Source organism: Lampetra fluviatilis, chromosome 3, assembly GCF_964198595.1.
Source record: "Lampetra fluviatilis chromosome 3, kcLamFluv1.1, whole genome shotgun sequence".
Lineage (NCBI taxonomy): Eukaryota > Metazoa > Chordata > Hyperoartia > Petromyzontiformes > Petromyzontidae > Lampetra > Lampetra fluviatilis.
The window spans coordinates 29,793,046-29,806,198 of record NC_136277.1 but is presented as its reverse complement, the minus strand read 5'-3'; the positions used below and the strand labels follow the sequence as shown (position 1 = coordinate 29,806,198).

The window sequence follows — 13,153 nt, the reverse complement described above, 5'->3', positions numbered from 1 at the left end:
AAACACATGGCAGCAACACAGTGGGCATTGAAATACGAGAGAGTTCTATCAATTTGAATTAATTATACTACCTTAGAAGATGTACTTTTATCTTCGTATAAAGTTTACATTAATCGTGTACAAGTATTCATACAGGATACAAACCTGCGATTTGATTGCCATTATATAAACACTCAATTCCAAGTGACAAAAATATTATCCCCAACCTGACTACGACCACAAATATTTGACAAACATTATTATAAATACATTTTCCAACATGGTAACCAGGCAGAATCAGAAATACTGATGTCGAGATCAATCTCGTGGATCACTCGACTAGATCCCGTCAGAAAGGAATGGGCAAGAAGGTAGGAGAGGGCCCCAAATCAGAAAATCTGGGAGAAAGTTGCCTCAGATGGCTCGAATGAGCCATAAGGAGAGAAGAAAACGACATTGGAAGGAATGGGATAAACATGAAAATACCAGGTAAGACTACGAGGCTGACTTATAAATTGAATATTCAAAGTGGAGCAAAGATATCATCAAGGACTTTGCGGTGGATGTGGAGATGACCCAGGGCATGAATGGGTGGAGAAAGACAATGAAAAAAAATCTGAACAGTATGCAAATTAGCGTGCATAAATGCATGCTGAAAATTACACTGAGATAGCAAGAGGACACACGTAAGGAATAAACAAAAATTAGACGTCGTATTGACGGTTAATAAAAGTGGGCTTGGGAAAGACACGTCATGAGGAGGAACGAAAAGAGATGGACGTTATTGTTGACAGAATGTCAGTGGACAGCGACCGAGAGTGACCACTTCGAACAGAGCAATGAGAATGGCTCATGCGCAGGAGCGAGGTGGAATATTGCTCAACTGTTCCTTGGAAAGGCCATCAATGAGCGGTGCATCAAGCATGACTGATTTTGATGTTTCAAAATAAATTGGTCATCAGTGCTGCATTGAATACTGTATTCTTTTTTAGCTGGGAGCTGGCAGGATGCGTAATCAATCAGAAGAGAAACTTACCTGCAGCTGCCAAAGAATTTGCTTCTTGCCATCCATAGAGGCGCGACGGATCAAAGGGAGTCAGGGCCTAGGACACAGCAAATAAGCACCGATTGTAGTGAAGCCTTGCCCGGAAATCTGTCTTTGTCCCGCTAATTTTTTACTTTTACTCTCCCTTTTTAGAGATCTCCGCCACTTCTATGCTCTGTTACACAACAGGGCACCCGACTGGGTGGGTACACCGGCAAATAATTTTCTAGAAGAATAATATAAGAAAAAATACATTCAAAGACACAAAAAACTTTGGCTAATTAGGTGGTGTTCAAAGTCACCAAGGCTCAAAGAAACGTGGCAGCACACTCCTCTTTCAGCAATTTACTTTCCACAAGGTATGAAACTGGCGTTACTTCAAGTACATTGTCTGAATTTCATATCTCCCAATTGCCTAATTGAATGAGTTTCATTTGTAAAACAAGATGAGCACTCCCATGTATCTGTATAGGAGTTACTTATTTCCTGTAGCGCATCCATCGCATTTCACACGGATTTTACAGAAATCTTGAAAATTGTAGTCAACTTAGCCACGTGCAACTCTGAAAGGCAGAACACTGCAATTATTCTGCTATATTCATGTGGCTTTGTACATCAATTTCCACAGTAAAACATCGCAATAATATTCCACACTCTGCCTGAACGCAAGCCATTAAAGATATGCCTACACATACACATACAAAAAACACGTGTATGCAAGCCTGCATGTGCAAACTGGCCAAGCGCAGTGGGGCTCGCGTGTACAATTCGCTGAACTTCAAGCAAGGGTTGGTGCATCGCCGATGCCAATTATTTACCCAGAAGTAACATTGCCGAGCCTCAATACTCTTTTTTAAAGTGAATGCTGCATTTGGATGTTTGGCAAAAAAAATGTGAAAGTGTATTTTGGTTTCACGTGGGAGAAGCCCAGAGTACTCCCCCCCCACCTCAGCACTGCCATCTGCTGCCCACATCTTGCAGCCCCACGCCTACAACACCTGGAAAGCCCCTCGTGGTAATCCATCAAAGGACCAATGAGACTCAACACTGCTTGGCATGATGGAGCAAATTTCAGGCGAATTTATCAGAGACAATGGATCACACCGGATTGTAGGATCACAAGGAGATGTGCACGACAGCTGCTTGAAAGACATCAATCAAGATGCCGGTAGCATGCAGTAAAGCAAGTAGGTTTCCGACTCTCGTGCACAGTGTGGGTGTTAATTCTCTCGCAAAATTAGATAAGTTTCCCATGTAAATTAAGATTATAATAGTTTACAGCACTCCACGAATGGACAAAGGCCTTCCCCCCTCAGTGTTGGCCGTCGGGTTGTTTGACCACACATCACACCACGCTGGCGAGTGCGGGTTAGTATGCTCGAACCTGGAGCAAGTGGTAGAGCGAGACGTCGGGAAAAGGCAGGCCGTGCGTGCTCTGCTGTGGGAAGAGGGCGGCTCTCAGCTTGGGGAATCGCGACAAAGCGAGCCTCAGCAGCTGCCCGTCGACCTGCGTGAACCGGGGAACAAATTCGCGTCTTGCGTATAATATACACCCTCGCACGCAACAATATAGGCGTAATTGCGAACAAATAGTATATAAACGTTGTACATTATCCCTTTTGTCAATGGACTGCTGAAGGCCCTCCCACCCATGCCATGTGAGTCGTCGCGGTTACTTAATCATACTTCACCACGCTGCTCAGTGTGGGTTGGTGAAGGTGGCGAACAGAGATGCAGGAGCATTGTTTAGTACAATTGATGTTTCTGCATTGCCCTCTGCTCACCACCATGTGGCAAAGAGCCTCAACCACTTATGACCACCTGGCATGCATGGTGGCTGTCCATCCAAGCATTATCTACGTTCAACATTGCTTAGTTTGCAAGGTCTCATAAGGTCCTGCAAGATTTGGCAATTTGGTCAAAGTCACAAACATTATAAAACAATATATTTTATCACGTCTGAGATTAATGTCTTTGTGCCGTGTGTAAAGATTGACTGTGTTTACGTGGATGATTTAATGTGGGAGAGAGGCATTATTTGTATTGATATCCAGCAATCCCTCACCAACTGCGTTTTTCGCATCTGCGGTATTTATGCATCCACGGTTTTCCTTCGGCATACCAATATTCTAACCACGGTATGGAGTTTTGTGTATCCTGCGGTTTAGCATGGTGACCAGCATTTGAAAAAAAAAAAAATCACCCGCAATTTGGCTGCTATCAATTTCCACATAAGCCACATCGTTGAGCTATCATTTGTGGCCAGGTCACATCTGAAAAAGAGCTAGAAACTCAGTGGGCCTGACCTGGTAAAATAAAAAATAGTTGAATGTAGTTTTTAGTATTCCTTCTGTGCATCGTCTCACCTCCCAGCTTCACCATCGCTCTCTTCCCACCACCAAGTGGAGGTAGAGGGTGGGCTAAGCCCCTCTTTCTTATACCATGTATTGTTTTTGTATAATGTTATTGTGTAGTTGCAACCTTTATTGTTTTTTAGTGTGTATTTGTGTTCAGTGAGGAACAGGCAACTTGGTTAGGCTTTCACGAGTGTGACCGCCGTCGCGGTTGCACCCCCCCCCCGCCCGTGGTTGGCGAGGGATTATTGCCCTTGATTATGACTCTCAGTCTTAAACAACTGCACATAAAACCACCCAAGTGGTCCACAAGGAGCAGCGGCGCAGCGGCACGACGCGAGAAATGTAATGCCCGCTAGGAGAGGCCTGCAGCTGGGGAAAAGCAGCGCTCGTACAAGCACGGAAACAATGTTAAAATATAAAAAAGAACACGGCAGATTTATAAAACTTTAATTATTTCACGACTCCGCTTGAAGAAGAAATTATTAGGTTTCACCCTTTCCTTGAGCGCTCGAGTTGCAAAGATTTGAACTGTACCAGGACAGCCAAAGTGCCAGTGACTTATTTGGTTTCATTTGTGTGTGTGTGTTTGTGGGTAAATGCATCGCCCTTCTGGCAATCCACTGCTGGATGAGGGCCTCCTAATGCTACATTTGTCAATGGAATTGTGCGGCCATACTTCATCACGCTGGTTCGCGAGGGTTGGTAAAGGTGGAGAGAATAGATATGGGAACATTGAAGCAGAGTACAGTACAACAATGGATGTTGCTGCACTGCCAACCCCCGCCCTGCTCATAATGCATTGCAGCCCCGATTAGGCTATAATCTGGCGTGCATGCTGATTTGCCCACCCAAGCACTGTTCAGGCTCAACTCTTCCTGGCTTCTAGGCACAAACAAGATTGGGCAAATTCCAGGAGGTTATACGGTTATATGGTCAGAGACCATTTATTGTACAATGTACAAAAATACATGTGAATAATTAAGCATTGGACAGTATTAATCTCACGACAGCCCCGAGCCAGAGCAATTCCTAATTCTTACATTGCGGGCCATTCAATTTGACTGGGGGCAGTCAACGTGCAATCGTGCGTTAGTGGGGAATGTTGGCCGAGTGGATTGCACATCGCTATAACGGATAGGAATTTTAATGTGCGCGTATTTTAAATACCTGTGTATTTTGCACGTGAAACACAAAGCAGACAATGATCAGACCGGCGCGTGAACGTTTCTCTCACTGATTTTACACCACTCTTGGCTGCTCGGGTTGTGGACACGGTCATTAAAATCCCAGCGTTCTCTAAGAAAATTAATGCAATGGGCCATGTAGTAATCTCATTGTTATTCATGACGACGCATTTGATAGACCTCGCGCCTAACAACAACATGAATATTAATTAGCAATAATTAGTTGATGGGCTGTAGCCGTACTTGCATGATAGCGATGGTTTTATCTTTAAGACACTCACAGACCCTACCGCCACCAGCTCAATACTTCCACAACAAAACAGGAAAGCTGGCAGCATGCGCTTCATTAAGTGCACACTTTCAATTATTTATGTGGCACACCTGTACATTTCCGTGCCTTGAGAAATAAAGCAATGTATTAATTTATTTATAAAAACTGCACAGCAAATTGATTTATAAATGTCATAGTTCCACGATAAAGGACTTGGGTTTTCATTCGTGACCAAGAATACTGTGGATGGCCTTGTGATTACACAGCCTATTGAGGCACAAAAGTGAAGTATATACATGCATTATACAAAAACATACCTGTAAAGTGGATCAATAATAAGATTGCTGTGCAATAAATCCAAGTGACCAGAATTCAATTTCCAAGCCACGACTAAGATAAGTGGCAACTGATATCAGAACCAGTCCTGGCCTTCCCTTCACCAACCAGTACTGACCTGCATGGGAACGTCGTGTGGGAAGGTCTTCACCCATTAGTACATTGAGAATGACTGGAATTTATTTAATTTCATACATACCTGCAACTGCGCAGTTATCTCCCACTATGGAAACGAATAACTCATATTGGCCAATAAAGCAAGGCTTTATTGTATGGTAATTTTGAAAAACATCTATCCTACGTGGTCACGCACACAACTCAAAACCCACTTGACAATGCCTGAAATCAGCACCAGGCTTGTTGCTGACGTCTATGGCCTGGGCCCTGTACACACAACTCGTTTCAAGTGCCAACCCTGTCACTGTATGTTGCACATATCAATGGTCATGCATAATACAGGTAGGAACAACAGTTCCACACTGCCCACCAGGGATTATTTGTCTGTCTGTCGTGCATAGCCACGCCCTCGATTTGTATTTCATAGAGCGCTTCGGGTAGGCTCAGCACCACGTGACGCGCCGCCCCAAGCAGCTTGCGCCGCGTGACACGGATCGCACGAATGCGCTGTCCAACCAAGTTCCTACCTGCCCACTCTCGAAGGAACGTGTTCTGTAAGACTTAGAACGCATGTCATCCCTCCTGGACACAACGGACATCATAACTAGATAGAAAAGTTATATCATTCTTATGCAACCCATAGCTCAGAACCAGAATGATAAACATCCTGGCTTCGTATGCAGGCGCCAATGATGTAGCATCCCACATGTTTCGAAAACACAGCAAACAACAAATGTCACAACTGCTTGCTTAATTCTGCATGGGGTTTCCAGGGCACTGCACACATTGGAGAGAGAAGGAAAGCAAAATTGCTCCCCCTGTGGGAACAAATATCCTTGCGGCAGCAGCTTCCTACCTGGAAATTTTGGGAATCATTTGTATCGCTCTGGCAGGCGAGATTGTTCCCTGTTCCTAATACTAGACGTCCTAAAGAATCACTGCCAAGCGCATTCAAACGATGGCCTGATGGGACATAACCGTCATAACCTAATTCCAGTGTCATCATTTCTATTGTTATTTATTGTTCATGGCTCATACCTGGTGAACATTTCATTTTGGTTAGAGGACAAGATAAACAGGGTTATTCTTGCCAAGACCACTGTTGTGTTCGTGTAATTGCCCGCAAATTGCTCAACTGAAATAGACACATATAATAATCGCACCTCCGATTAGCACAGTTTACTGCGTACAGTGCGAAAGAAGCTAAAAGTACATATTTTGCAATCATCCCCCACCCCCCCCACTACAAAAATTTGGCAGGGCCATCCTCAAAAAAAGCCATGAGACTCAGTGAAGCTTTCCTCTGTAAACAAGCGTAATAATTTTCTATTTTTTACTCGACATGGTACTAATTCTCTGACCAATTTGACTGGTATGATGGCGCACATGCCCCAAAGGACATACAAACCCGCTCAGTGGAATAGCAGGGCAAACGCATCAGAGCATTGCATAAATTACCCCTATATGTTATGGGCTTTGATGGAGACAGGTGCCTGGAACACAAGGTGCATTATTGTTGTTAAACCCGTATATCAATTCAGGTCGAGCGTATATCACTTTACTGGCCATGTGGCTTAGCGGTAGAGCGAACGGTTTGCAATTCTGGCTTTCGAAATTAACCTAGCCCAACATCTCTCTGGGGACGATACATTTAGTCGTGCTTTGTGGGAAAGTCACAAGTGGTTGTCCAATGGATAGACTCGCCACTGCGTAAGGATAGTGGAATTTCCACCAATGGTTCAGGGCTGTAAAAAAAGGAGATTAGCGCAATGCCTCCGTGCTCATAAGCAGGAAATCTCTAACTTTTTTACATACCATTTTCCAGCACAAGTTTAAATTCCCTCCCCCGGTTTTAACTTGTTCCTCTCGCATTTTTGACCAAACAGTTGAACAGCAATTGCATGAGCACGCTTGTCAGGTGAAAAGTGCTGTGCTTTTGCCAGCTGATCAAGTGTGAATGAGTGGACAGAAGCCGCACACAGCTCAGCAGATCAAAGAAATATCATCTATTTCTGAGTTAAATAATGTAAAAAGTTCAACTTCAAAGCATGTTACTTATGTTTTGGAACCAAACTTATTCAACAGAACTACAACTGAACTACTGAATTATGGCACGATATGAAAGGAAGTAATTATTTTGTTGTCTGTGAACAAAAATGTTTTTTTTTGTAGCGCAGTCAGGGCCACGTAACGCAATTTTCCCTTACTCTATTCTAGTTTTGCGCAAAACGCGTTTTGGCCTCGATAGATTTTTTTTACACAAACCTGAGTAACCGCACGCTTGTTCTCTCATTATGAACGAATCTCCAAAAGACATTCTGATTTACGGGCCTCGAAGAGACAAGCGTGGACATCTAAAATGGCCAAAAACGATCACTCGAGCAATTCATGAAACCGACCCCATTGTGCACGCACTCTGCATTGAAAGCACGCTGACATTTGGACGCCGTGCAAATAGCAATCACTTCACCTCCGCCCTTGGATCTGTGAACTGTGCCCACATATCAGGCTGTGTGTGTCGTGCCTCAGTTATGAGTCAGCACATGTGCCTCGATTTGAGGCACGTGATACAAGTGGGGACCCCTCAGCTGTTTTGTTGCTGGAGCCTGCGTGAAGCGAGCCAAAGTGTTGTTTATTATCTCATGGGTAATCTTTAACAAAAATATTTTCCCCCAGTTATATCCTGATTGTGCTATTGCAAAAAAATATATAAATTCGGATCTCACACAGAGTTGTGCAACCCTTCATGTAAGAGAATAGCCTATCTAAGTGGACATGAGAGAGCTACCTCTGAGATACCTTCAAGTGATCTCTGTTCACAGAGTAGGGGGGGGGGGGCAGCACTTTTTCTTAATACTGGCACGAATTGTTGTTGCATGACAGTTAATCAACAATTTTCATTTTTTACAGAGCTGGCATTTCGAATTTCCGTCAATCGGCTGCCACCATCACTTCACCTCACATTTGTGAAAAACACAGTTTTTGTATTAGGTAGTTTGCCTGCATTTAAACCCGGCATTCAATGGCGCTAGCTCAGCCACCCAGCCACCTCTGGCAAAGGAGTTTAAAAATAACCGCAGCAATATTGTGGTGTTAGACAATGGATGTTCCTGGTATATTTGCACGTAATGCGCTTACAACCATGGACATGTCTTTTGTGCAGGATTAGCTGCCTTAATATGTGCATGTGCGCAGATTTGCTAACTGCATAAAGGACTGTACACATTTGGTGTATATAAACTTTGCAAGCTCAGCAATAATGAATCGGTAAAATGTTGACAAGCCTTGTGCTTAACTATTATCAACCGGCACAGCTGGTCATCGCTCAAAACAAAACAGACAGTGGCTGCAGACCCTCGGCGGTGGATTATCGAGAAGGACTGGTATTAGGATGATTACATATTAAAGAATTAGTAATTTTGTGGTTATAATTGATTAATAATAAATTACATTTCATAGTGATGCCTTTCTCATTGCCACGTGACAAACTATATCGATAAGCAGGCAATAAAAGGAGGCTGCCGAGGATTATTAAAAACCAGGTGGCGAGGAAATCAACCAATGGGAGGCCAGTCAGGATTGACGACTGGGGTCCATGCAGTCTGGAGGACACCTACCTGGGAGACGCCTCCGTCCAGACCACCAGGTGAGTACAGCAAGGTGGCGGGCGCCAGCAGCGTACGACCTTCTGTCAGCATGCTGCTCACACCAGCCTGGCTGCTGGGCAGGACCATCTGAGCGTTGGCCAAGCTGGCGAGGTACAGGGCCCGCGTATCTGCCGGGCAAAATCAAAAAGAGAAGCCCACAAGAAAATAAATCCGTTCACACACCTATTTGGACATTAATCTCCCTGTGCTGTATATGCTTGACTTAAATGTCCCAGCTCCATATAATCGCTCTGCAATAACCCTGATAACCTTGATGCGTGATTTTTTTTCTCCCAACGCAACTTGAAAGCCACTTCAAAACAGTTTTTGACGTATGCAATTTCTCCACTGTTACCACACTGGTGAGCTGCATCTTCCATTTTGACACCCTGTATTATCAAAATCTTGTTGCACGCATTTACATTCAATTAACTGGTCAGCGTTGATTAAATCATCAGAGAAAAGGTGGGATTAAGATAAGCGGTTGACGTGTGGCTTCTTGGCCCGTTGCGTTGAAACGGGGGGACCATTTTTTGAATTCACCGTCTATATTCATAATCATAAGCCACGTTCCATCAACCGCTGCAAGAGGGCCTCTCAAACATCAGCCAACCATCAAGGCCACGGTCCTGGGATGTCACAATCCATCCCGCTCCTGCTCATAAGCTGTCATGAAGAAAGCTGCAAAAGTGGGACTCAAGGTAAATATGATAAGACATAAATATGCATTAGAAATCATCCATTAGAACAACACGAAGATTTTTTGTCATTCATGATAAAACTGTCTCCACTTCCCAAAATGATTCGGGGAAAATGAGAACTCCGTATATTGATATTGCCTCTCACCTCAAATTCTCAACGATTATTTACTTCATACAAAGCCCAAATTAGCAACACTTACAAATCCAACAGAATGTAACAAAAATATCTCTGCAATCGATGGCAATCAGAAGCGCAAGGTTGTAAGAGCGGTGGTTATTGCTTGTGATCTTGTCTGCTGCTCAGGGGGGGATATTGGAACGTGGAGAGAGGGAGGCAGGGAATCGATTAGCCGCGGTCCACTGCAGTCGTGTTCACCCTCCCAGCTTGCGCCCAGACCAACCAAACCCAGAAATTCTAGATTTGAAGCTTTCGTGACTGCAAGGATTCATACTCTTAGGTTTTTTTCAAGAAAGTCACGTAGGTAAAAATAAAGAATAAAAATAAAGAATAAATATTAATAGAAATAATAAAAATAAAATAATAAATCACGACGTTTCGAAGGCAACACATGTCTGCGTCATCAGGTGGGACCGTCACAGCTGAATTTACTGTATTAAGTGAGTAAATTCAGCTGTGACGGTCCCACCTGATGACGGAGACTTGTGTTGCCTCCGAAATGTCGTGATTTATTATTTTATTTATATTATTTCTATTTTTTTATTTTTTACCTACGTGACTTTACTGAAAAAACCTAAGAGTACAAACCCAGAAAGTAAACGAAGAAACCAACGTGGCCAGCACACCTTCCGTCTACACTGGCGATCGTCTGAACACAACCGTGCACAGAAAGCAATGGACAACATCGCTGTCGTAATCTAACTGAGTAATTTAGTTATTTGTTTTTTATTATATTGTATTCTATTTGACCTGTCTATATATATGCTGTATATATGTTCTGATGGGTTTGTTACACTTAATGCTCATGAGAAAATGTAAATTTTCCCTTTTCATCAGGATGTCACGGTGTGAAGTGTTATCTCCAACTCTGGGTCAATCTGAAAGTCCTGTTCAATTCTGCGCAATTATGCCAGTTGATAAGAAGACTAGTACCCCATACCTCGATTAAAAGCACAATTTTATTAATCTGTTGGCTTTGCGATTCATGCAAAAAAAAAACTCCAGCAGAATGGTAATAAAATGATGATCGACGTTTTGAAATTATTTTTTAGCATTCAAAATCAGAAAAGCTTTGTTGTGCTTAAAGTTCAATGCACGCTAATTTTTGTTTTCAGAATAGCCCAAGGACTACATAGTTTGTTTATTTGCAGTAGAGGGAAAAACCAAAGCAGGAAAGGCAAGCAAATGTCTTACAAAAATTTGTTCCTGAAATAATGAACAATTCTCAAATGTTGGGGTTGCAGTGTATGAGACGGCTCATGTGATTTGTGTTGTGGTGCTGCTCATTGACTTAATTCGTTTCATTTCACATTTATGTTGTTTGTTTGTGTATACTCATTATATTTAAATGGTTCCTGTGTCCAGCATATGCTAACTTAAAAAATGTAGCATTACTTTAAATTATATCCTGATTTTTAAAGGTGTATGACCACCATGTGGAGAGTCAGCAAGAGGAACACATGGGTCAGAGAGGAAGAACACGTGACAATATTTGTGGTAACTTTCTGACCCATCGCGACTGGACATCTATGAAAAAGAGCTTCATAGCTCATCAGATTTCTGTAGGATAAATGATTCTGAGTGGCAGGCAAAGGAATGAACGTTTCTAAATCGGATGTTCACCGAGGCAAGGGGGAGGAGTGATGATATTGGCTCGTGTGCAGGAGCTAGATTGTTGCATCGCGTGACCCAGAGATGGCAACAGTTGGATGAGGGATTTATCCAGCAGTGGATAAATCATGACTGATTATTTTAACCATCATACCGAAGGAAACGCTAGTCAACCCTTCAAAGAGACTATAAAATGTGGTGTTAAACCCGTAAAATATTTAAAAGTATCACAGCGCATGTGGCTAAAACAAAAACCTTCACAACACAAAAAGCTTCAAATGAAGAACAGATCACATTAATTTATCATAAGTTTGCATTTTTCTGAAAGCATGTTCCATGCCCCAGGGTCTCTCCTCACGACTAATATTACATTATTGCGCAAACAAAAACAACTGGCTCACTGGATGGATGAAGAATCAGCCAGAAAGCTGACAAAATCAATGACTCCCGCATCAACAACATGATTGTTATCCAAACCGACGGTGAAGTTGATGCGTTCTAAGGTCCAGCGACACTCGAGAGACAACCTGACCTCTGTAAAGAACATCCAATGCGGAAACTACATTTCCTTTGAAATATAATAAGGATATGACTGCACCTATTTCAAACCAGCATTGTATTTTGCACGTAAATATATATTTTTTCTACCCAAATGTTAATTATTTTAGATGAAAGGCTTCTGGGGAAATGCTGCCATATGCATACAATGCAATGCAGTTTTATCAAGCATCTAAATACAAATATACATCAGAAAGCAGGATGGTGAAGCCATGGAGAATATATATGGTAGCATAGAAGTAGAGTATAGCAATGGATGTTGTTGCACTGTCCTCTGCTGCTCACAACATAGCGACTCGCCTGCCTAGAACAACCTGGCATGTATTTTGGTCACCCATCCAAGGACCACCAAGGCCCGACTCTGCTTAGTTTCTGAGATCTCACGAGACAGGGTGCATTCTCCTGGACATTTGTGAAAAAGCGCTTCGTAGCTCATCAGATTTCTCTAGCATAAATAAAGATAAGGAAAGATTCTCAAGACTCTGATTCGGTCTGATTTGGCCACAGGCACGTATTAAGTACCGCACACCAAATGGTTGCGGTACTGGAGCAAACCAGAGGTTATTCAGGGAAAGATCCGAAATATCATTTGTTTATGACAATTAAATATTTCTAACATGTGTGCAATTTTGCCGTGAAACTATCTGTGGAAATGTGTTTACCCCCCCCCCACTCCCACCAAAGTGATAACGATAGCAGTAATTACAATAATGGGTAAAGTGTAATTGAAATGTTTAAAAAATCATGCCTTGTAATGTGGCCATGTGACCTCCTCTGTATCAACAACCATATCTCGGCCTCAAGACTCGTTCCAAAGGAAGGAATTATAGACCGATTGATTGATTATATGACTGGCTGCAGTCAGGCAATAACAACACTTACAAGGTGAGACAGAAAGGAGCAGAGGAGCTCAACAAAGTCATTGCTTTGGGAGAGGCCAAGGACACGTACACTTTTAGGGAATTACCATTAAGGAGGCAAGAGGTATTGACGTCTTCTTCGTCTTTGCCATACCAGGGAGTTGATCAAAAACGCTTACATGTTCATGTCAATGTTGGCGAGTCAGTGAAGCGCTTTGAGAATATCCTGGTTAAAAATCTGAAATGCCCCTCCCCCCCCCCATCAAAGAAAATCCCTTCCTCCCTTCCCCCCGCCTGCTCTAATGAGTC

General features: G+C 42.8%; 1 protein-coding gene across 2 annotated transcripts in view; it reads right to left on the bottom strand.

The window, feature by feature from the left end:
- Positions 1–13,153, bottom strand: part of SPG11 (SPG11 vesicle trafficking associated, spatacsin) — a 112,059-nt gene that overhangs the window by 48,840 nt on the left and 50,066 nt on the right. For both annotated transcript variants that reach the window (XM_078854818.1, XM_078854819.1), the window contains exons 19-21: positions 8,907–9,064; positions 2,409–2,531; positions 1,016–1,082 (exon numbers count right to left, since the gene is read on the bottom strand). In XM_078854818.1, the coding sequence (XP_078710944.1) occupies positions 1,016–1,082; positions 2,409–2,531; positions 8,907–9,064 (348 nt within the window). The remainder of the gene's footprint in view (positions 1–1,015; positions 1,083–2,408; positions 2,532–8,906; positions 9,065–13,153) is intronic.